General features: G+C 38.4%; 1 protein-coding gene across 3 annotated transcripts in view; it reads right to left on the bottom strand.

Moving 5' to 3' along the window:
- The window catches only part of Dgk (diacyl glycerol kinase 1), a 52,175-nt gene that overhangs the window by 5,673 nt on the left and 23,128 nt on the right, over positions 1–23,374 (bottom strand). The window contains exons 5-18 of one of the 3 annotated variants that reach the window (XM_068288963.1): positions 17,926–18,124; positions 17,616–17,831; positions 17,481–17,545; positions 17,189–17,309; positions 13,275–13,400; positions 13,036–13,160; positions 11,285–11,393; positions 10,908–11,039; positions 9,553–9,764; positions 7,044–7,172; positions 6,642–6,831; positions 6,354–6,440; positions 6,047–6,258; positions 4,305–5,264 (exon numbers count right to left, since the gene is read on the bottom strand). In XM_068288963.1, the coding sequence (XP_068145064.1) occupies positions 4,305–5,264; positions 6,047–6,258; positions 6,354–6,440; positions 6,642–6,831; positions 7,044–7,172; positions 9,553–9,764; positions 10,908–11,039; positions 11,285–11,393; positions 13,036–13,160; positions 13,275–13,400; positions 17,189–17,309; positions 17,481–17,545; positions 17,616–17,831; positions 17,926–18,124 (2,883 nt within the window). Of the gene's footprint in view, positions 1–4,304; positions 5,265–6,046; positions 6,259–6,353; positions 6,441–6,641; positions 6,832–7,043; positions 7,173–8,708; positions 9,172–9,552; positions 9,765–10,907; positions 11,040–11,284; positions 11,394–13,035; positions 13,161–13,274; positions 13,401–17,188; positions 17,310–17,480; positions 17,546–17,615; positions 17,832–17,925; positions 18,125–23,374 lie in introns of those variants that run through there. The other 2 variants (XM_068288964.1, XM_068288965.1) reach the window with 2 other exon arrangements.

Here is a 23,374-nt window from a genome sequence, read left to right as displayed (position 1 = left end):
TGCATGGAGATGACGAGGTGCCAAAGAGCCAAGCACTCCCCCACTTTCTGACTCTCAATCAACTTGCTCGAGGCTGGAATTGCATCATTGATGCAACGTAGGTTGCCTTGCCAATTGCCAACAACAGTAGCCTGATTACGATTACATAGTTTTGTGGCGCAATTCACGCTCTCCTACGAATTTCGTGCAAAGTTTCAGCCAAAACTAGCAACTGAAAACATAACTTAACTTTAAACTATAAATCTACTTTCACTTTATATGATTTTTTGAAGGCTATGTATTTCTATTTTGTACTCCCTTTGAAGTGAAAATATATTGTCATAATGAAAGCTAATATAAGCTTATAAAACTAGCCTTGAATTGAAATTCCTTAACATTACACCACTTCTAAAACCAGTTGGGATTTACTACTGTATGCAACAAGAGTTCAAGTTCATTCTCAGCTCTTTCTGGTTGGTTTACAACAACCTTAAGTCGCTTCATTAAAAAATATAAATAATATCAATTTTCAAATACTTTGAGAGCTAAGAAATGTAATTTGTCATCTATACACACTAATTAGGTGATTGAAGCACTTCTTTTCAGTGGGCTACAGTTTGACCAAGAAGGTTTATCATGACTTAAAAAAAGCTATAGCATCCATTTCAAAAAAGTCATTGACAGATAGAACAAGAAGAAAACGTAAGGTAGTGTCAAAAAGATCAATTTTTATCTTCCATTTGTCCATTAAATAACCAAATCACATCCTAGCGGAGACTTTGATTGAATTGAATTTTACCTTGACTACCTTTGAAGAGAATCAAATTGAAGTTTAACTTAGAAATAAAACAGATTCTCGGGCGTCTAAAGAAACGTTGAATATAATTCTTGCAGGAATTACGTCTTAAACGCTTGGGGGTTCAAGCCAATAGAATTCTTTATTTATACTCCAGCCCTAATACAGAAGAATAAAATTGCCACATAAACACAAATGCCTTAAGATATTCCCACATCAAAAACAGTTGGAAAAGCAACTAACATTTAAGATGCCCAATTGAAAAAAAAAAAATGCAGTTTATTTTTCCATTTTTCTCCATCACAAAAGAAAAAGTATCTTAAAAACTTAAATGTTATACATTGCTAGAGAAGGTCAGCTAACTACTTTTTTTCGAAAAGTATTCTTTAGCTGCATAGTTAAACACAAATGTGGCACATTGAAATTAATGTTGGTCCAAGCTGTGGCAAGGAACTTGCCTAATTACAATTTCCGTCAAGTGTTAAATTAGTAACTGCTTAACTTGAGTTTACCGCCTCCAAGAAAGAAAAAAAAAAAAAAAAACAAGCGAAAAAGAAAAGTACACACACCAGGCCATGCAACACATTGGACCCTGGGGACATACACCCACACACACACGCACAGTGTGAGAGATTGTGAGATACTTGGCAATAAATAGAAATGCGAATGCGGAAAAAGGGGCGAAAAACTTTTCAAAGTTTCATATCAACAGAGGTTGAGGCTTTTGAATAATTTAGTATGATTGCCGAGATATGAGAAGCTCCTACCACAAGGGGCCGGTGGGGGGGAGGAATCAAAGATCCTCATGTAGGGACAAGAAAAAGATTTAATGCGACCATAAAGAAATGTTAAGTGACAAATTTACAGGAAAAAGGCAAAAGTAACCGCAAAATAAAGGCCTCCCCTCGACTCGCCCAAAACGGAAACGAAAAACGATAGAACGAAATGAAATGAACGGAAATGTAAGACAAATCAGTAAAGAGGGATAGTGTTCGTCTCAGTGTGCGTGTGTGTGTGTGTAGTGTACAGCCTTTTCTTTTTGTGTGCGTTTTCTTTTCTTTTTGGTCTTTTTGGTTGGTTCAAACCATTTGTCAAGTGCCTGGCTAAACTTTTGATATCTTCTTTTCGTTTCGTTTCGTTTTGTTTTCTTTTTTTGGCTCTGTTGCAAGCATTTTGTGCCTAATACAGAAAGATCCCAGACAATTGCCAAGACCAAAATCCTGCACCGAAAATAAAAATACCGTAAAATGTTACGTGTTAGTTTATTTATGACTTGATATGTGTGCGTGTGTGAGAAGGTTGCTGTTTGTGTGTGTGAGTGTTTAAACAGTAGGCGTTGTCGTCGTCGTCGTCGTCTACAGCAGAGTGTCGACAATATTGTTGTTGCTGCTGGGATTTCACTTGTCGGCTTCATTTCGTAAACACACACACACATACAGAGGAAGAGAGTCCTTGCTGCTGTCCCCATCACGAAATCCATTTAACACTTATGTATGTGTATACATGAAGCTGTAGGAGGGCAGCCATCCTGTCTCAGCCTCTTGAGTGGCCAACAAGCACCGTCACTCACACTCCACTCCACTCCACCCCACTCACTACCGAGATAGATGCCGAGGGCTTCTTTAACTTGGGCTCCAGAGTCTCCTTTTGGGAGGTCTCACACACACACGCACACGCACACAAAGGACATACATCGGTTGGGTAATACAGCATGAAAAGTATTTCACGCTGACGCTTTGGTTTAACGTCAACAATTGACGTTAAGCGCGAACTTCTGCCTTGATGATAAAACTGAGAGAATATGATGGGCCCAGAATGACAGCACTGTGTACAGCACTCCACGATAAGGGCATAAAGAGAAATAAGAGAGAAAGAGAAAGGGAGGAAAACTGCCGCCGTTGGCATTGAACATGTGTAATTGTGTGAGCCTTTTTGCCTTTTGCCGTTTCAGAGTCAAGGTTTGATCCTTTGCATTTGGTGTGTGTCTGCGTCTGTGTATGTGTGTGTGCGTATGTTCATTTTATGAACTTGTTTTATCCATAAATCATGTGCGCTTTAAAATGATTTGTGTTGAACATACATATATCGTTAATACCAAAACAGAAGTCAAACGAAGCATGAAATGAATTGAAATGAAATTAAATCGAATCGAAACCATGGATGTCTCTCAGTTTAATCCTGCTTTTAAAATACATGGCTGATGGCTGTTTTCCCCCCTTGAAAGGTAGGTCCTAGCAACCTCTACAACTTCTATCTTCTGTCTTTTGTTGTGATTTATCTATAACCGCCAAAGGCATGCAATGCGATTCTCTGACTAACTTTTCTGAGAAAGTATAACTTGTTTTTTTTTTTGCAAGGACAATGCGAAGCAATCCTGCATATCCTCGAGTAAGGGAACAGTGCCAAAAAGAAAATGACAAAGTGCATATAGGACACACACACAGTTATTCACCTAGAAGTTTTCAAATTGGCATCAAACATTCTGTGATAAAGTATATCCTTGTTGTTTATTTTTTACATTTTGTACAAAGTTTTGCTCTTGCACAGGACTCTTGCGATTCGGTCTAGGTTCTTTTCAGACCTCTCCATTCTGACATTTTTCGATTCGACAGTGAGAAAGTTATAGTAGTTCATAGAATCTTTAATGGGCCCAAAAAGTAGGCAACGAAATTTTACTATAATATTCTCTTTATCTTCAACTTGTCCAAATATGTAGGCAATGAATATTTATTTTACGGACACCTTGTTGAACAAGGAGCTCGTTTGTTTTATTATACAGCGAGTTGATTGAAGCTTGTTCAAGCACTTGATCTAACCCATGATGGCATAAGAACTACAAAGTCACATAATCAAATTAAGCATACGTACAAATACACAGAGTCGGCTCTGTCAAATGCAAAATCCCTTTCTTCCTCATGGACAACACTAATTATGAAATTGCTGGCTGTTGTTGTTGTTTGTTTTCTGTTGCTGTTGGTGTTGCTGTTGGAGCTGTTGTTTTAGTCCAGCGGATGTGGCTGCTGATGACAAGACAGGATAGAGCAAAACAACTGACACGCTCGGCTTAACGCCTGACATGTGCCTAAAGCAGAACAAGAATATAATCGTAGCTATTGCGAGAGGGACAACCAGAACAGGAGAAAGGAACTCTATTAAGCTAAGTCCCCTCTCTTCTCTACTTTCTCTGTATCCAGTAAAAAAAAAAACCTTCAAAAAACAATGACATAATAGCCAAAAAAAAAATACATATCAAACGAAAATATCACTTGAAAAAAACCTTTTGAGATATTCTTGGAAACGTAACGAAAAAGGAGAGTTTATTAGCAAATTTTTCTCGTCGTTTAGTTAGAGAAGTGACTTATAAATACTTTTTAATACTATTATAGCAAAACAAAGTCTCAAACGAAGTCTCAACCAAAACTAATGAAAAGATCACCGATCAGATCAACAACTTCTTCACATTTTTTAGTGACAAATCTCAAATGAATGTATGTATGTATATAGAAAGAATTTTTCTTAGTGTACTTACCACGCCAACGGAAAAATAATTGTTGATAATGTTATAGGGGACGGTGCAATCCTTGTCCGATTGCACTTTGATGGGCTTCTGTTGTTGTTGTTGTTGTCCGGACATGCCAATAGCTGCAGTTGTTGGTGTCGGTGTTGTTGGTGTGGGTGTTGTTGGAGTAATGGGAGCAGCTTGTGGCTGGCTTTGGTTTCGACATGCGATTGCATCCTCGTTCTGTGTCCGCTCGTGTTCATCCTCCATGGCGGCATTTTCTTTTCCTTCTTCTTCCGCATCCTCTTCACTGGCAGCCGAGAGATCCAATGACAATGTAATTTGCTGTTTAAGGATGTTGTTCTGCTTATTGCGCTGACTATTATTATCGCTTTGATTATTCCCCAATGCTGTTGTTTCCTCTGCAGCATCCGTTGCCGCCGACTTTTGCTGCTGTTTCTGTTGCAAGAGAAGTTGCTGTTTGTGCTGCAAGAGCAATGTCTCAAGTGATTGCTTTTCTGTTACATCTGACGTCGTCCTTTTTGTTGCTTCCTCTGGCGATGGCTCTGCCACTGACTCGAGCCCTGACTCTGGCCCATTGCTGCCGCTGCTCAATGTGGCTGTCAATGTTTTTTGTACGCGTCTCGTTTCGAATGTGGACATTGAAATGCTCTTGGTGGTGGTCGTGGTGCTGCTAGTGCTGCTGGTGGTGGTTATTCGTTCACCATTTCCACTGGTACTGCATCCACCACCCTCCAGTCTCATGGTATCCTGTGTGTATTCCGTTGACGAGGCCATCATAAGCGATGTGCCAGTTGCCTGCTGTTTGCCACTAGTCATCCCAGACATGGCCATAAGACTACCCGCACTGGTGCTGCTGCTCATGAAATTCTGACGCTGAATCTCCTCAAAACGTTCGATCAGCGATTTGTCGACTACAACACTTTGCGACAATTCAATCACTTTCTGCATGTTTGAGTGTAAAGTTACCTGCCACACAAAGAGAGAGATGGAAACGAGATTGGTTTTAGCAAATCGACTCGGAATATGTGTTGCAAGTTACACCCCAACCCTAGCACCAACCCCACCCTCATCCTTCCACGACGACCACACGATAGTCGGCTAAATTAGTTTGTGTAATCGGTTTTGGCCTCCACAGAAATGGTCATTAGATTGGAATATGCTGGGTTAGCGCTTTGCTTCCAATAATTGGATTTTTTGTGCAGGGCGTTGAGACACGCCTACTCAACAGACACACCTCCATCCCCCATCCATGTGCATGTTTTTGGCAAAGTTAATGGCCAAAGATCGTTCGACAAATTAATTACTTTTGCGTTTTGCCGCATTGAGCAGACTGTTAGCATGGGTGATGGATTCTATTTGAAATTATTTGTCCGGTTGGAATTTAGTTGAAGTTATAAGATTAAGTAACACGTTCTAGTTAGAAAAACTGTCATTATTCGATTTGTTTATTTTAGAAATATTAAGGAAAATTATTCCTTTTGCAATTAAAAGGGAAGTAAATATAAATAGTTTGACTAAGTTTATCTCTATTAATCTAAATGACTCAACTTTACTACCCTTAGTACAAGCTCTAGATTGCTTTAGTTTGGTCAAACCTATCTATATCAAGTACTAAGTACCTTGGGCGGGTCTAAAATCTCAATTAAACTGCCAATTAGGTTCAATTTGAAAGGAAATTATTAGGATTTTATGTCCTTATTTGTCTAGAAACACCCAAAATGAGTCAATTGTTCTTCTTACGCACTCACCTTTGGTCTCAAGTCATCGAGTGGTGGCGTATTGGTTACCTCAATGCTCCAGCGATCCAGCATGACAGTCGAGGCACGTTTTATTTTCTCCATCAGTTTGGGTATGTTCTCGCCTTCATAGCCACCGCCCCAGCGAAGACAGCGTGCCAAATCGTTGCCAGTACCCAAAGGTATAACACCAATAGCCGGTTGAGTTGCCAACTCAATGGAATCTGCACACACACACACACACACACAGATACAGACAAGGATTGTGTTTATACCCCCGAAACAAATATATATACATGGATGTGAATATCTATCTTACCCATGGCCTCGAGCACCCAGCCAACGGTGCCATCGCCGCCGCAGCAGATTACTTTGAAGTTGGGTAAATCCTTAAACAGCGTGAGTCCTAGGAGGTGAGAATACAGAAATCAAGATTTTGTAAGTGAGCCAGCTTCTGCTCCTACTGCTGCTTCTGCTCCTTGTCTCTGTTCTGTGTTTGTCTGTCTGCCACGCAATTTGCATTTAAATTGTGTGAGCATAAGTAATCTACTTGTGCCACTTGCCCCTGCTTGTTACCTGGCCACGGTGAGTTAAAATATGTACGCACCTTCTTTGGGTCCACCTTTGGACAAATCGTAGACCTGTCTGGGATTGAGCATGTACTGGAATTTCCTTAATATGCGATCACCCTGACGACCTCCACTCTTGGGATTGACAAACACCAGCAATGGGCAACTGAGCTCATCCGGGGGTGTTATTTGAAAATGTGTGGCCTGGTGATGATGCATTTGTGATTTCTTAACAATTTTCGAATAAATATTTATGTGATGCGGTGGTTGGGTGGTGAGTAAGGGGGACGGATGGGCAGCAATTCCAATTTTAGTGCAAATTTTTGTTATCGCAGGAAGGAAGGACCAATTCAAATTCAATTTGTTTGTTTGTTTGTTGTTAGCCAATTAAGAGGGATTAACTAAAGCTGGATTAGTGGGTTATATATGCCACAACTTACCTTTGCATGATTTACTGAACGCTGACGATCCAAAACCGCTGGACAAATGGCTGTGGGTGGAACAATCAATTCGCCATATTCACCCAAAGTGCATTCCTTTTTCACCGACGAGGCACATCGATTGTGGAGCTACAGAGAGAGAGGAGAGATGGGTAAGAAAAATATGCCAAACAAAAAAGAATCGAAAATCATTTTTCTTTTCAATTTAATTTCCACTTCGTAGCTAGTTAACTACGTATTCCAGAGTGTACACTACTCTACGACCGTTATTTCGCTTTAATGAATCCGATTAAAACTTTTGTCAAGGACAATGGCAGTCAAACCCACCTAAACCACCCCCTTCCCACCCACTGCTTCTCCTCTTGGAAATGGGCAGAAAAAATGTTGTTAATTTTCGTTTAAATTAGATTTAGCCAGGATTTTTAATTTAAATACCAATTTGCCCTGGCCTAGAAGTTTTGTGCCTTTTATTTCATTTCGTCGTTCGTTTAGATGAGTGTCGATTAGGTCCTCCGCGTGCCATACAAATTTGCTGGCATTCATCGAAAATGACCCAAACAAAAATGTTGCAATATACACAATTAACAGATTAGTGTAAAGACTTTTGAGATACTCAGTGGAACTAGAAAAAAGACTGCAAATGACTTAATTCGATGTACTTATCTTGGGGAACTTTGTGAAGTAATTTACTTTACTTTTTTAGAATTTCAGATTTTACTTTTAGGATTTGTTGATGAAGAAGGACTGAAGAGCTACACAATAATGAGACTTGGTGAAAGGAAACCACAGAATTTCTATTCTATGGAAACTACTCTTTGTGTGGCTCATTCCTGTAGATCATGTCCGCAAGGAGCTCTACGAACACGACTTTGACTCTCTGAGTCTCTGAGAGTTAGGTTGAAGTTTTTACAAATCAAAATCTTAAGTGCCTTTTCTTTAATACCTTTGATTAAGAGACGATTAATTAAGGGGGAATAATACAGAATTAGATGAGAGTTGAGTTATTTTTGGGCGAAGTAGATTACTTTGAACTGACATCGAGTACTCGGAGACTATGCTTTACTTCTGAAGGAAATTGCAAGTTGAATACCAATAGCTTTTAAATAGCTTTAGATTCCAGTCCATATTAAATATCCATGCCAACAGGTGCTCGACTTGCTGAAACATTAGTCAGTCCATACATTTCACCTACAACTTTCGACTGCTGGGTATTTGGGGGGAGGGTGAAAAAAGACCTGGCAAATGTCAGAGAACCCAACAATATAAATTGGAATTTGTTAATTAAAAGTTCAAGTTCAAGGCGATGAAACAAAAAAGAAACCAAATTCTTAAATTAGGACTGATACGATTCGTAGATTTCTCAGTGACTTTGATAAAGTTCTTTGAATTTGAGTTATATTTGGCGAAAGGTTTTCAAAGAAATGAATATTTTACATACGAAAGTTCAATAACTTGAAGGAACTAACTTTCATGGATGCGAAAAAAGGCCTCAAAAGTTTTAAGCATAACAGAAGGATACCGGAGACAGAGAGTGAAGCTACGGTTAAGGATACTTGCATATGCATAACTTTCGCACCATAGACTTTCAATCTATGTACATATGTACATACATATATTGAGAGACTAGGACCAAAAAAGGACTCTGTGGGCAACGATTTAGCTTACGAAACATTTCCAGATGCAGCAAAAGCTGACGAGGAAGTTTCTTGGCTCCGATCCCCTGCTCCATCTTGCTGCACTTTTTGCCATCAGTCGTTGTTGCAGTTGCGTTAGTTGTCGTTGCGATAACAAATTCGGCATTATCTTTGCTGCACTTGTCAAAGTGGCAAGACAAAGTTGACTCATCGTCGTCCTGCCATGGTGAACGTAAACGTGAACGTGTTGCAAACGTCTGGCATGCAGGAGCATAATTTTCTCGAGACGTGACAATTTGGCAGCCATAACGAACACGAGAAAGTAAAAGCAAAAGGAAACCAGAGTAGATGCCCGAGGAGCAGCCGTTCATGTGTGTTTGTCCTGGATGATGCAGTTAAAATCACTTCCGTTTCACAAAAACTTTTCCTTTGGAATGTGTGTTGAAAAAACAAATACAAGAACTAGATGAAGTGTGTGTTCGTCTGTGTGTGTGTGTGTGTGAATGTCATGTGAAGCAGAGGTTGCTTGCCTTGTTGATCGAAATAATTGAAATTTTTTTCTGCCTGCCTTTCGTTTCGTTTCGTTTCCATTCCTTTGAATTGTATGGAATGCTGTCTACTGAAACTAATACGAAGTGAAGTAAATGCTTTGAAGTTAACAAATTGCTACATTGCAACAATTTGTGGAATGCCCCCGGACAACATTGTGTATCTCGCATTAAGCACAGTTCTCTCTCAACTATCTCTTGACTCTTGGCCTATGCAAATGTCAGAGAAAATGCCCTGATTAGATTGACCTTCTATCACACTCTATGTATGTCTTACCTTTACAAATGTCACTCAATCATTGTTATGCACAAGGTGCGATTACTCACCATCATGTGACACCAACGACAAGTCAGTCCCGTGATGCCATGGTAGGCCTTAATCCTTTTCCGACATTTCGAGCAACGTCCATAGCAATTACCCTCGACCCAATGATGCAGCAGATCGCCTCCGCATTTCGGTTTCTTCGATTTCACATACGTGGTAATGCAAGAGGCGGGGGCATGTTGCACACATCGTTCATGCACCGTATATTTGCACACTGTGTGGAGGGAGGGAACGGGGGGGTAGAAAGAGAAATGAACAAAACATTTGTAAATTAAATAGACACCACAATTTGTTTAATTGACAAATTGCACAAATTGCAATTTCAACTAATTTATTTATCCATCTCCAAATGCAACCTCGAAAAGGACCTACATTTAGGACAATCAACCAATTTGCATAGATGAAATGATTGAATGCATTTTAAAGACAGATTTAACCTTTTTCTTCCCTTTCCATGCCGAATTACTGTTTGCTAGAATTCAAATTTATCCCTATTCAAATTAACAACGAATAAATTTAACTACGTTTTTCTATAAAATTTTTGAGGACAAAAAGCCGCATGTCATTACAAATTATTGAATAATTGGAAAGTAATGCATTTAGTTTTGGTTAGCTTAGTTTCTAGGTAAGACAGAGATAAATTAGAAGTATCGAATGATAAAACTTAAGTGTTTAGATGGAAAATTCTCCTTATGGTAGCTGACGTCACCAAAGTAGTATTTAATATGTAGTTCTGAACTATCCAAACTGGGGTACGATAATATCTTCTGGCTAAGCTTCCAGCAATTTCCCTCATAGTAAAGACTTTAAGTTAAAGCTTATCATATACTCCTCCCCTTCATAGAGAGTTTTGCTTCTAGTTTAAAATAAAGTTATGTTTTAACTCAAAATAACTGCTGAAGTCTTCAAATGATGGGCGAGTAGTTTATGTTGGTCAACAATTTAACTTTTTCTTCCCTTCACATTTTACACGTAAAATATTGGACAATCTGCAAATAATACGTCCTCATAATAAAGGCCTAATGGATAAAACTAAATATTTAATCCAATTAAATGCTCTAATTCTGTTAGACCTCTTGGTTTAGTGAGTTTATTTTTGGCTTCAAATTTTTTTCAATTATTTTTTTCGACAGAAATGAAATTTTCTTTTTGGGAATTTTTGTGAGTCCTTCATGGTTTGTTAAATCATCATGTGTATGTGTCTATGTGTGTGTGTGTGTATGTGAGTGGTAGTCCCTGCAGCATAAATGAACTCTCGTACGAGAGATAGACAATTTCCGTTCTGCCGTATTGCATTTGGTTGGATCTATGGATGGATGGGAGGATGGGTAGGTGGATGGATGGGTAGAATACTTACACACACAGCAGAGACCCTTTTTGCCTAGGCCGACCAACATGTTGAGGCAGAGATTGCAATATGCCGGCTTGCTGAAGTGCTTCAAGCGCCACACATGTATGCCATCCTCCTTTAGTGCGGTGCTGTCAACACCTGTGAAATATTTGCAATGTTGTTGTACTTGTTAGAAGATGAAGTGGATGGAGGCACTTTGCATACGCAGCACCAGAAACAAAAAAAGAAATTGACGGAATTGGCACTTTTTTGTACAGGTGTGTGTGCGTGTGCACCTGTAAATGACTTGATTACTGAGCCAGCCAACCAGCCAGCCAACCAAGCAGAGTCAGTTGCCATCGGCAATGTCACTGGATATGGTCGATGCACACTGTTCTACTCACCTAGAAGAACGAGTAGGGGAATTGTTGTCATCCCGCCTCGTTGCCACTCATCCAAGGACACTGTGCCATCGGCATCATAGTCAATTTCAACCATCATCTCTTGCAGTATCTGTAAGTTAGGGTAAGAAGATTGCAGAGATTGTGTGTGAGAAATGTCATTCGTCGTGGATTGTGGGTTGTGTGATTGTGTGATGAGATTGGGCAGGAAGAAGTTGGCTCTTTGAGGCCGGGCACAAAGTGAAATACAGAAAATAAAGGTAATTTTTCAGTCAAAAGGTGTTTTCTTCCCTGACTCTCTTCCTCTCTCCTCCATCTTTGTGCCCACAAAATGCATTACCTGGTGAATAAATTTCTGTCTAATAAGCTGTCTCGGTTGCGGATTCAGCGGATTGTGATTCAAACTTTAATTTTTTGCTCAACCCAAAATGAAATGAAATGAAATATTCAAAGGGAAATTTATGCCATATTCTTGGCATCCTTGCTCTTTCATTGATTTTCATCTCAGAATTTCAAATAATTTTTCTACGTGTCTTTTTTTTTTCGCTGGATTGTGCCGGAAATGAATTCCAGAATTATGCAATTCATTAAGTGCTTTGATTATTTTGTGGTCTCTCATTCTCTCTCTCTCTTTCTCTAGATGAAAGATGAAAAGACGTAGACGGGGGGCAGCAAAATTGTTTTGCAAAAAAGGGCAAAAATATTTTTTGATTAAAATATTTTCTGTGTCTGCTTAGAATTTAAAATATGCTCTTTGGGTTCGAGTTTGAGTTCCTTTTGGTTTAGGGTAGTCATAAAGACTTCATCAGTATGATGATAATGAAGATGATTCCCCTCCTACTACTCCCACCAATGATGGTGATGATGACGCTGATGCCATTTGGCAAGCTGAAAAACATACAAAAAACGTCCAGTCTATGTTTTTTTTTCAGGAGGAGAGCGAGAGTGAATGAGTGAGTGTGTGTGTTTCTGTTAATTGAGTTTTGTGGCTCTGTGACTTTATTTGCGGTAGCGAAACATTTAATTCTTCTTCTCGTTCTGTTTCCTTTTTCGTTCGCACACTTGCCAAAGGGGTATATACATTTCGGTTTTTGTTCGGAAGTTTGCAGTGAATAGAAGGATGCGAGTAGACCCTCGTGAGTTTAAGGCAAGTGAACGACTTTCAAAAAAGCTGCCACCAATTTAAGTTTAAAGATTTAGGAAAATTTTAGTTCGAGTGCTTCATATAAGCAAGATATTTTCTGGAATAGGAGAATTATTGGAAACATTTAAAATATAAACATTTTCTGCGAGTCCCATTAGCATCCTAGAAGTATGCTATAAGAATTTGTATATTTTCAACTATCGATAACTTTGCTTCTACTTAATTTAATAGGATTCTTTTTAAACACGAATTAGTAGTTAATTGTTTATTAAAAAACAATTACAATACAATAATTTCCTCCAATTCTCTTAAGACTCAACATTTTAGAGCAATTAAACTTCGTTGTGCGTGAAATGAAACCATTTTCCTGCTTTATTCCTCTTATTCCTTGTTATTGTAGTTGGCAAAAACTATTAGCAACTGTGTGATTGTAATGTATATAAAACACAAAACACAAATAAAATACACACAACCGAAAACAAATCCTTTCGAAATTACTGGCAATTGAGTGAAATTGAAAAAGTTGTGATTGTGTGGCGAAGAGAAGAGAATTATCAGGAAATTGAGGAATAATGAGATTTTAATGTAAATCACATTGCATTGCACTTACCGGACGCAATTCGCTGACATCCCAGCCCAGATATTCGGCAACGGCCATCATCTGATTAACAATGGCATCCATTTCGGCAGTATCCAGGACCCCATTACTGTCCGTATCGTATAGCCGGAACATGACTGCAAGAAGCAAGACAATAAATACACGAATGAATGAATGAAATGAATGAGTGGATGGCTGGAAGGGTGGGGGAGTTGAATGAATGAAAGAGTGGCCAGGGTCACGAGACTTACATTCAAGCTTATCCTCTGGACGTCCAGCCTCGAGCAGTGATAAATAACAAACGACATCCTTGAGCGGAACCTTAAGTGTCAATGGATCAAAATGTGAGAGTTTGCGTGCCAAGAGTTTAATGTCAGCTGCAAAATAAATAAAGTAAATTGAAGTGAGTAAAAGAGAGAGAGAGAGAGAGATGGACACAGAGTGGAAAACTGGAAAAGTGTAAACGAAACGCTCAAGTGCATTCATTAAATACTTTTCCTGTCAGTGACTGAGTGAGCGCCTGCAATTGACAGCTGGCTAAAAGCGGAAAAGTTCATCCTCATTATGCTTAATGTTAATTGCCGCCAACAACACATTTCAACCGAAAACCAAAAAAGGAAAAAAAACAAACAACAAAAAAGTGAGGATTTTAATTCCACAACTTCTCGGGGCGCACTTTGCTTCTTTTAATTAACTTGTGACCGAAGCAAAATGGCATTAGCAATGCAAAAAGCTAATTTCGCGCTTTTTTTCGCCATTTAACGCCAAACGATGATCTAACTAAACTTTACCCATGTATTGCCCCCACTCCCCCCCTTTCACTCTGTGCAAATTCTAAATCCCTTTAGGAAACTTTTCTCATAATATGCTTCAGATACTTTTTAAGTTACTTTCTGTGTGTGCGTGTGTTTTGCCTTATTATTAATTTAATTTGCGCCTAATGACATTAATATCGATTTTATGAAAACAAAACAAAATTTCTTGCGAAAATTTACCAAAACCCCTTCAAGCACACACTCCTCCCTCTCTCTCGCTCTCTCTCCATCTCGACTCCTCCTACTCCTATATTATGTGTATGCACACACACACAAAGGACCTGATGATTGCCAAGTAATCCTTATACAAAACATTCGCCCTTTTGGCTAAATTAATTACACTTACAGAAACGAACATGTGCACAAGGAAATTTGATTAGAGATTCCATTTTATTTCTTTTTTTAAATATTTTTTTAATGCAATTAAAATCACAAAATCGGGAACCTCACTTCAAAGTTGAACAAGCGCAAAAAAATCAATAAATCGCTGGCAATTAAATGCTTTTTGTTTCTTTCGTTTTAGTTAACAATGATAACTTTTTAGTTGGAAGCAGCACTCAAAAATCAAAAAGTCTAAATTAAATCGAATCAAATCAATCGTTGGTGGCAATTAGATTTTAAGAGTTTTTAATGGTTTATGTTCTATTTACAAGACAGGAGGGGAGAATATTGGCTTCGAATATAATACTTCCAGTCTTCTGTCTTTGATCAGATATGATGCTTTACAAGAAATTTGTGGTTATATAGACTCTATAAAATACAGATCCTTTTATTGCAATTGGAAGACACAGAAACTAGACTATAAACACTATAACGCATGTAAAAAGTTCTTACATGAATAGAAACATTAATTTATATACCTACTAATGCAAATAAAGTCAGAAGCATTATCATTAAACCCATGAAGGAGCTATAACAAAACTTACCAAATAAGCTATATCTGTCAAGCAGACAAAGTTCATAAAAAAATATTACTCATACGCCTAGGTAAACACTATCAATGAGAATATTCTCACAATTGAAATCCTTGCCTTTGCAAGGCTCAACCACTAATTTGTTACATTGTAATACTAAAACGCAAATATTTAAAAAATGAACAGATTTTCAAATCACATGAAAAAAAACAGTTTTATAAATGACTTTTCTTCTGCCAAATTGGGTCATTTCCATAAGTGAGTCTTAGTGTGGGTGAGCGTGAGAGCAAGATATACAAATACTTTATATGTTAATGGAGATTGTTGTCGAAAAATGTAACCCATAAGTTAGACAAACACATTTGAAGTGCCTTAACCCGACCAAACACTCAGTCACTCGCCTGCCCATATGCCCGCTCTCCCCTTGTTTGTACCAGCCACTTTTGGGGCTTAGCTAATTATGTTTGCTTAAATGTTGGCAATAAATTAAAAGGTTAATATTTGCTTTTAATATTAATAACTAAATGAGAGACGACTATATGTATATACATATGTATATAATATGCTGCTGCTCATTCCCATTGGCTTTTACTTGAGTTTTGTCAACAGAATTTGAGTATGATGAATGCATTAAATGTATGCAGATCGATGTCAGGACTGGATATTTGCCAGGAATAAATTTAATTTTGTGTGCACACAAAAGCAGTGAGAGCGACGGAGACAGAGACAGAGTGAGAGAGACACAAACAGTGGATGGGCAAGAAAAAAGCAAAGCAAAACTAATCCAATTAGCGCTTTGGGCACCCACATAGAAGCCAAAAGCCCATATCTTGCTTAATATATAATGCTAATAGCAAATTCCTGACTGTACTCCACTTATTTGCTGTTTGCCTTTTGACCCCAAAAACGCAATTTTCGACCGACTAACAGCAACAGCACCCACAGCACCCAGAGAGAGACCTTGTCTCGGGGCACAGGACTTAGGACCAAGACCCAGGACACACAATTGCGTGGCGAAACAAAAGGCGAAGAAAGAAAAATAAAAAAATGAAATTTACGTTCATTAATCATTCTCGTGCACATTTCAAACAGGGCCAAATGAATGGAAAAAGCAACAAGAAGGGAAAGAACGAAGAAACCAAAAAAAAAAAAAGGAAACCGAAGGTTAGCAGACAACAGAACAAAAAAACATTTCCGTTGCATACTTTCAGGCCTTGTCTTTGCAATAAATGTTAATTTTACGCATTGGCGCGGCGTAAGGGGCCAAAACAGGATAGCGATAAAAAGCCAGACAGAGATGCCCTAAACAATGGGAAAGTGTGTGCGTGTGAGAGAGAGAGAGGAACAACAAGAGGAACGTGGTCTTGGGTTTGGTACAGAATTTCCGCATTTTACGAGTGCTATTCGTGAAATGCAAAAATTTTCTAATTGGGCGTTGATTTACGACACGATCTCTGTGAGTCATGAATGTGTCTCTGTGTTCTCTCTGTTCTTTCTGTTATTTACTTTACTTTATTATCACACTAACACACTGAGCGAAACGTTTTGGACTCAAAGGCGAGGCGTGTTATAACCCAAACAGATAGTCTTTTGAGGCCTCATCTGATAGAACAGATTTAAGTTTGCCATCTCTCAAATATTGTATTAACTTATAAAGTTATCTTAATTAATTTCCAGCTGATACATAACTAATTCGACTGTAAATACTTGGGTTTAATTATTTATAAGCCTTTAATAGTTGATATTTTCTTTCAGTGCATACAATTTCACTTCCTACTTCCGGTTGAAAACTTTAGCAAAGCTTTCACTTGGCTTTCTTCCATGGATTTATGTTTTTTTTTTTTTTATTTTTTTTGCATAATTTATGAACTCATGAATTAGTGGCCCTGACTTAGGCAAATGCTGATTTTTGTTTTCATCCTAATTAGTGAGTACAAACGCAGAGGAAATAAAAAAGTAGGTACAATAAAGAAACTGAAAGAAAAAACAAATTGCTGGTAAACAGCAGGAGGCAAGTAAACTACAACATTTCCCTTACCATTCCCATTCCCATTCCCTTTACCGTTTTGTTTTCTTCTTTCTCCATTGCCGTTGAGTAAGTATTTGCATTTACATTTGCCAGTGACCCAATGTGTGTGTGACATGACATCCTTATTTCAATTTCCACTTATTTTTCTTCATTTTCACCTCCCCTTTCTCTACGCCACCGCAATTTCTACCTCCCTGGCACTGTCAGTTGGCATTTTCTGTTGCTGCTGTCACTTGTGTCTGTCGCCAAAGTAATCTGTTTACAAGTGACAGTTGCAATTGAAATTCTTGCGCAGAAATACGCCAAAGATGACTAGATGGGTGGAGGTATCTATTACTAGTTAATTGAACAACAAGCGACTAATTGCTGGATTGCCGTATACCATAAAATGTTAAATTAATACTCACTGTCAATTTTACAATTAACCGAATTGGAGCTTTTCTTCGAGGAATTCCGTGACATTTGTGAATGATTCGTTTGCGAATGCGATGGACTAGAATCGACGGAACGACGTGAGGCATTGTTTGTCTGAAATTGGATTTAGATTTAAAATGAAATATTAACACATACTTATTAACTTTTATCATATAGTTCTAAGTTCCACAGCAAGAGTCAGAAGGAACTAACCCTCAATTAGTTACCAACTTTGCCACAACTTTTTATATGTGAGATATATCGATTTTGATTAATCCTACCAACCTGAAATATGCTCGGTCCACTGGCCAAGGGGCTGGGCGTTACTGTCACCATGGGATGGACACTGCCTGTTTTAAGGTATTGAGACCAGAAATGCTAAAATGCTCGACCACGATTAATTTAAGGCTCAGGTCTTACCCGTTTTGCTGGGATCATGCGTGGAAACCAGATGTCCGCCCAGCGAGTGTTGTAATTTATCCGTAATGCCATGGATTTTGTCTACAAAGCTGCTGCGTGCCTGGGCCTGAGCCTCGCTGACTCCGCTGTTGCCGCCTCCACCTCCACCTCCGCCGCCTCCTCCGCCACTGCACTGGGGCATCAGCTCGGCAATGCTGTTGATGTTCGGTATGGAGCCTAATTACAAAACGGAAGGGAAGAAATGCTCCACAATTATTCACATGCAATGGCATGTGAGGAGGGTCTGAGGTTGAGGTTGCTGGATGCTTACCCTTTGTATGGGACGTGACCGGGGCACAGGCTGCTGTGCTGCTAATGGCTGCCATTTGATTGAGCGCCTTGCCATGCAGCTGGGCCTGGGTGACATTTGGCTTGAGGAAGGATACGAACAAATGTTTGGCCAGGTCCAGCGGTGTCTCACAGTCCAAGAAGGCATCGAGAAATCTTCGAAAGCCATCGAAATCAATGTCCTGTGAAAAGCAGAAAAACGGAGTTGAAACCTTTAGCAAAAAGTAAACCAAAAAATAAATGCGTAATAAATTTTTGCCTCAAGGATCAAGGATGAGAGATAAAGGACCAAGGACGACGTAGTCAGTGTAGCAGCAAGTGACAAGCTAAAATGTTTGCATGAATCTTTATACATATTTTTCGTTTGCCCAGAGACCAAAAGAGATATTTTATGTTTGCCCATCACACAAGTTTATGAGGGATTCTCATGATGTTACTCATGTTTCTGATGTTGGCGGAGTTGCTGCTGCTGCTGTTGTTGCTGTAGCTGCTTATGCAACATAATATGTTGACGCTGTCGTTGTCAGTTGGCTTAAATTAAAGCTGCACATTTCTCATCTTTTTATTGTCGCTGACAGCGGCAATAGTAGCCGTAGCACAAGATGAAGAAGAAGCCCTGCAATGGCTTTATTACAGCCAACGGAGCGTATGATTAATATACATTCTACATATTGTGACACAGACTGAAAGTGCTGATGGCAAAACTGGGTGACTCGGCGGCAAGAGGAATAAGGAGTCTGTGGTAAGTTAAGGGTGAAGGACAAGAAGAGAGAGAGAGACGGCTGGTTGCATTGTTGCAATTAAACATGAAATAATTAAATATGTATGAGCATATGTGTATGTAAAAGCCAAAAACTAAACCACTGAAAATATTAACAATAAAGAAATCTGATAAAAGTAACATTACCTAGTAAGGAGCCTTTATGTGTAAGCAATTTCTTCTCCACTATGTTAATACACACTTAAAGTCTCGAATAATTCCTTACAAATGCCTTAATACACTTATTATTCTGGACATGACTGTAATTATATTGCAGTAGTTCAAAATGTGCAATTGTCAAGGTCATCTTACTCCTTTTCTTGAGGCAGGGATTGCAAGAGAACTCATTTAGCTTTGATACTCTTGGCATAACAAATCATCAAACATTTAATAGACAGTTTAGTGTTAACTTAAATAACTTGAACTTGAAGGAAATGATTGGACTAGGATTTTTCCATGATACTCTTAGGCTCCCTAAAAGCCTCTTAAACTATGCAGAAGCCCCAGTCTTCTTCATAAATAGGAAATCATTGAAAAAAAGAAGACAAACCTTGGGCCTAATGACTTGCCATATAAATAAGAGTTTTAGGAAAAAACTTCATTATTTTATAAAGGACCAAAGTCCTTGATTCCGTCTGTGTGCAGAGGTTGTCACCACATTATTTTTCTCCTATTTTGCTACTTCTAATACTAAGGAAGTGTTTTTTTTTCTTCCTTTTTTTGTGGATTGTGGTGTTGAATTTCGTTTGTATGTTTACTTTTTTACCATTTCGAGTTTGATTCTTGGGAAATTTGGCATTAGAATCGCACATACACACAGCGGGAGAGGAACAGGGACACATATGAAATGCCATTTTCCTTTTTTGACTTATTTTTGCTATGCTGTGAGAATTTATAATTATGTATATATTATTTCTTTTTCTCGTTTTTTGTTGTTGCTGGTAAACCATTAAATTCGTATTTACATGGGTCCATATCAAATCTCAACGTTTTTTGCCCACACGTAACTACGTGCTTGTAAATGTCCCTCAGGGATATCTTCTGCTGTCTTCCACTCTGCAATGAGTAGGTGGGTTGAGTGGGTGGGGTGGAAACTTTACAGGCGTCAAAGTTTTTTATGGAATCGAGGCAAATTACATGTCAACAGCAACACCACGTGTAATGTCAATACATTGACAGTTCTTCGTATTCCGTTGCGATGCTTAAATCAACAAAAATTCCGCCTCGACATTGATAGACGCAGACAACCCAGACGACGGCGATGACGACGACGAGCCCAATGACATTGATAGACAGAGACAGGGTGAGACTGAGGACAAAGTGCCAGATAAAAGAGAAGATTTAAAGAGATTTTACAGTTGCCAGCTACAGTTACAGTTACGCTTTCAGTTTCCCAGTTGCAGTTACGTTAACAGTTAATCACATGAGCGGAAAAATTTCGCTAATTGGAAAATGAACGAATCATGCAGAAAGAGCATTTCGATTTCCATTCACAGCGTCTTCAATCTCTCTTTATCTTTTGCATAGTATGAACCGATTGATTGACTGATTGGTTTGATTTGACTCAACAATGTTTGAAGCCTTCTCTATGGAAGCTGGCTTAAGTTGAGGTTTGCTTGGTTTACTGAATTGACGGTATGGAAATGGAGTCTTATCTGCTTATCATTTGGTTTACGCAACGACCACATCTTTGGGGCTGGTGTAGAAGACAATTGCAATTCGCTTTAATTGTCAAAACCAAGTTCCTATTAAAGTGAGCATCTTCCACTTAAGTGTGTGGTGCTAAGATTAAGCTGGACGAATGCTTGGTTCCTAAGATTAAAGGAAGTACTTGTACCGAGCTGATAACTGGCTAAGGTCAGCGGCAGATCTAGGTCTATAAAGTGTGTCACCTTGTTCCCTAAAGTATGCAAAGGGCAGTCCAAGAATTTCCTTTTGAAAAGTTTAACTGAGAACTGTCAAAAACTTTGTGAAATTAACTTATATTCAAAGAATAACAGATTTTCTATTATGATTTTTTCCCATTTAACTATTATTAACATTATTATTCACTTCAAAACTAAAAATGAGTGCTCTAAGCAAAAAAAGGCCAAATAAAATGTTGTTTAGTGTAAACAATAGCTGGACTGTGCGAATAAGACCAATTAGGGATTGGGTTTTTATTATCTCTGTTGTTTTAAATTTCATGCAAAATGAGGAAAATACATATATATTTACATTTATATATGCTGTATATATTTAGTGTACTATGTTTTGTAGAGGACATTAAAGATTGAAGGGAATTTGAGTTCATTTTGTAGGCACTTGGTGGCACTTTAGTGGTGGTTTGGGCATGGGCTTGAGCTCGGATGGGTTTGGGCTCATAATGAAACTGAATACAAGTAAATGGAAATTTATACTCATGGCTATATAGAGAAAAACAAAAGCAGCAAAAGCAGCAAAAACTGCTTAAAGCAAACTGAGCGCAAATGGTAACGACATGCCTAAGTGGAGCTGGAGCTTATATTACATACGCACACCCACACACCAGCGTATATACATAGGATATAGAAGCACTATAATAATGGTGCGAATTGTGTTAGGAAAATTTATTTAGCCAGCAACGAGATACGCGTGCGAAAAGCAGACTCTCTTCGCCTCTTTCACTTGTATCGTGCGTGAAGGCATGGCTTAATGAATAAATATTCAAGCATATTTTTGGGGGCTCAGTGCGTATGCGTGATATTCATTACAGCCTCTAATCACACACACACACACGCACACATATGTATGTATATACAGGCCATTTAGCACTTCTACTTCACTTCGCCGCCGACGTCATCTCCTCCACTCCTGTGTTCCGAGAATCCTTGCTAATCTACAGCGCAACATTCATTATGCATTGCATACTTTTTGGGGGCGTTGTACCAAAAACAAATGAAACCTAAATCCAAACGAACAAATTTTCAACCAGTGAATCCAGTGAATTGCTACTATAATGAATGGCTTTCAATAATGTTCCATTTTGCTTATCAATTTGCAACCAGAGAGACAAAACACAAGGCGTTCATTCGTGCTCCTTTTACTCAAATAAATTCACAGCGAGCCAAAGAGAAAAAAAGTATATGTATATATACATATAACCAAAGGACATGGCCCAATAGCTTCGAGACGCTACGCTACGATGACGAGTCACTTAAGCAGTTGCTTTTAATTAACTTAATTGAAGCGTTGAACCAGAGAGCGTAGTCATCGTCGTAAGCGCTGTCGCCATCGTCATGTAAGCAGCTTTTCATCAAGACCACGACCAAGACTAAATAAGTATTCCCTCTGCTTTAGCTACAAAAATTCATTTCATTTGTTAAAATATTTACACCAAATCCTTCGTGTCACAAAAACAAAACAAAATGCAGAAAAAAATTATGTATACATCACTGTTAATTTAACGAGGACTTCGTCATACCCTTGAATTAAGAAGACCTTGTTGAGCGCTTATCTATCTCTAAGCTATGTTAGAATTTCCTTTATGAAACTTTGAAAAATATTTTAGAATGTCCTGGAGTTAAAAAAGAACCTTTGTAGCAAACTAGGGCATACTTTGAGGGGCAACGTATCTTCGATTTCCAAGCTCTAAATTCACCTGTGTTATTGATTTTAAAGAGTATTTAAAAACTTCTTAATTAGTTCAAGTAATCTTTGTCCTAATACAATTGAGCTATCATTGAATCTTTTTAATTTAGCTTACGATGAATATTAAAATATATAAACAGAAATATCTGAGATGGAAAATCTATTCTACTGAAAGATCTTTGGGGTGGTTAAGAGAAGGAGTCCTTCTTTTAAATAAACTTAGTCATCCTTTCCTAAAACTAAAGGAAATTAAATTTGACATCCGAATAACGGATATCGAATAAGACTTCCACTATCTTCTGGTAATAAATCCTAAAAATATGGTCCTCTCGAATAACATCGTTAAAAAGTTTATAAAAATGATGAGTTTATTATAAAAAAGAGTTCCCATATCTTATCTGTTAAAGGATCACCCATAAAGGATGCTTAAACCATTTTCAAATGGTTGCTATCAACTAATTCTACTAATGGCAAAGTCTAATATACCCTTTATGTTTAGCCAATGGGCACTACAGGGTATGTAAAACGTGAGCATGTGTAGTAAGAGAAACAACAATAGCAGCAACAGAAGCGTTCAATATCAAAGTGAATAGAGAGAATAAAAGCATAAAAAATATTCACTCCGTGTGGTTAGTGACGTTAAATTGAATGTACACAAGAGCTCGAACCTTTGGGCACCGATGGATCTCAGCATGGATGAGAAGGGGGTTTGGTGTGGTGTTGGAAAAAACTTAATTATACTTTTTCCATTTCGTTACGCTGACAAAAAAACAGCAGAAAAAAAAACAGAAATAATAAAGAACAGAGAGAAGAAACAAAAAAAGTATGGCAAAAACCAAATGGGAGATGGTAGAATAAAGCTACAGCAACGCCCCACGGCAACGGCAGGCGGCAACGACAGGCGGCAACCGGCGAAGGCAGCGACAATGGAAACGACATTGGTAGTCCAGGCGATATGTAAGTATTTCATTTTGTTTGTGTTGCTGTATTGTATTTGTATATTGTATTGAAGTTAAATGAGCATGAGCTGAAGTAGATTTGACAATAAATTGAAAACCAGAAT

Source organism: Drosophila tropicalis, unplaced genomic scaffold (genome assembly GCF_018151085.1).
Source record: "Drosophila tropicalis isolate 14030-0801.00 unplaced genomic scaffold, ASM1815108v1 contig_593, whole genome shotgun sequence".
Classification (NCBI taxonomy): Eukaryota; Metazoa; Arthropoda; class Insecta; order Diptera; family Drosophilidae; genus Drosophila; species Drosophila tropicalis.
The sequence above is the reverse complement of the archived record's forward strand: the minus strand, read 5'-3'. Positions and strand labels throughout refer to the sequence as shown.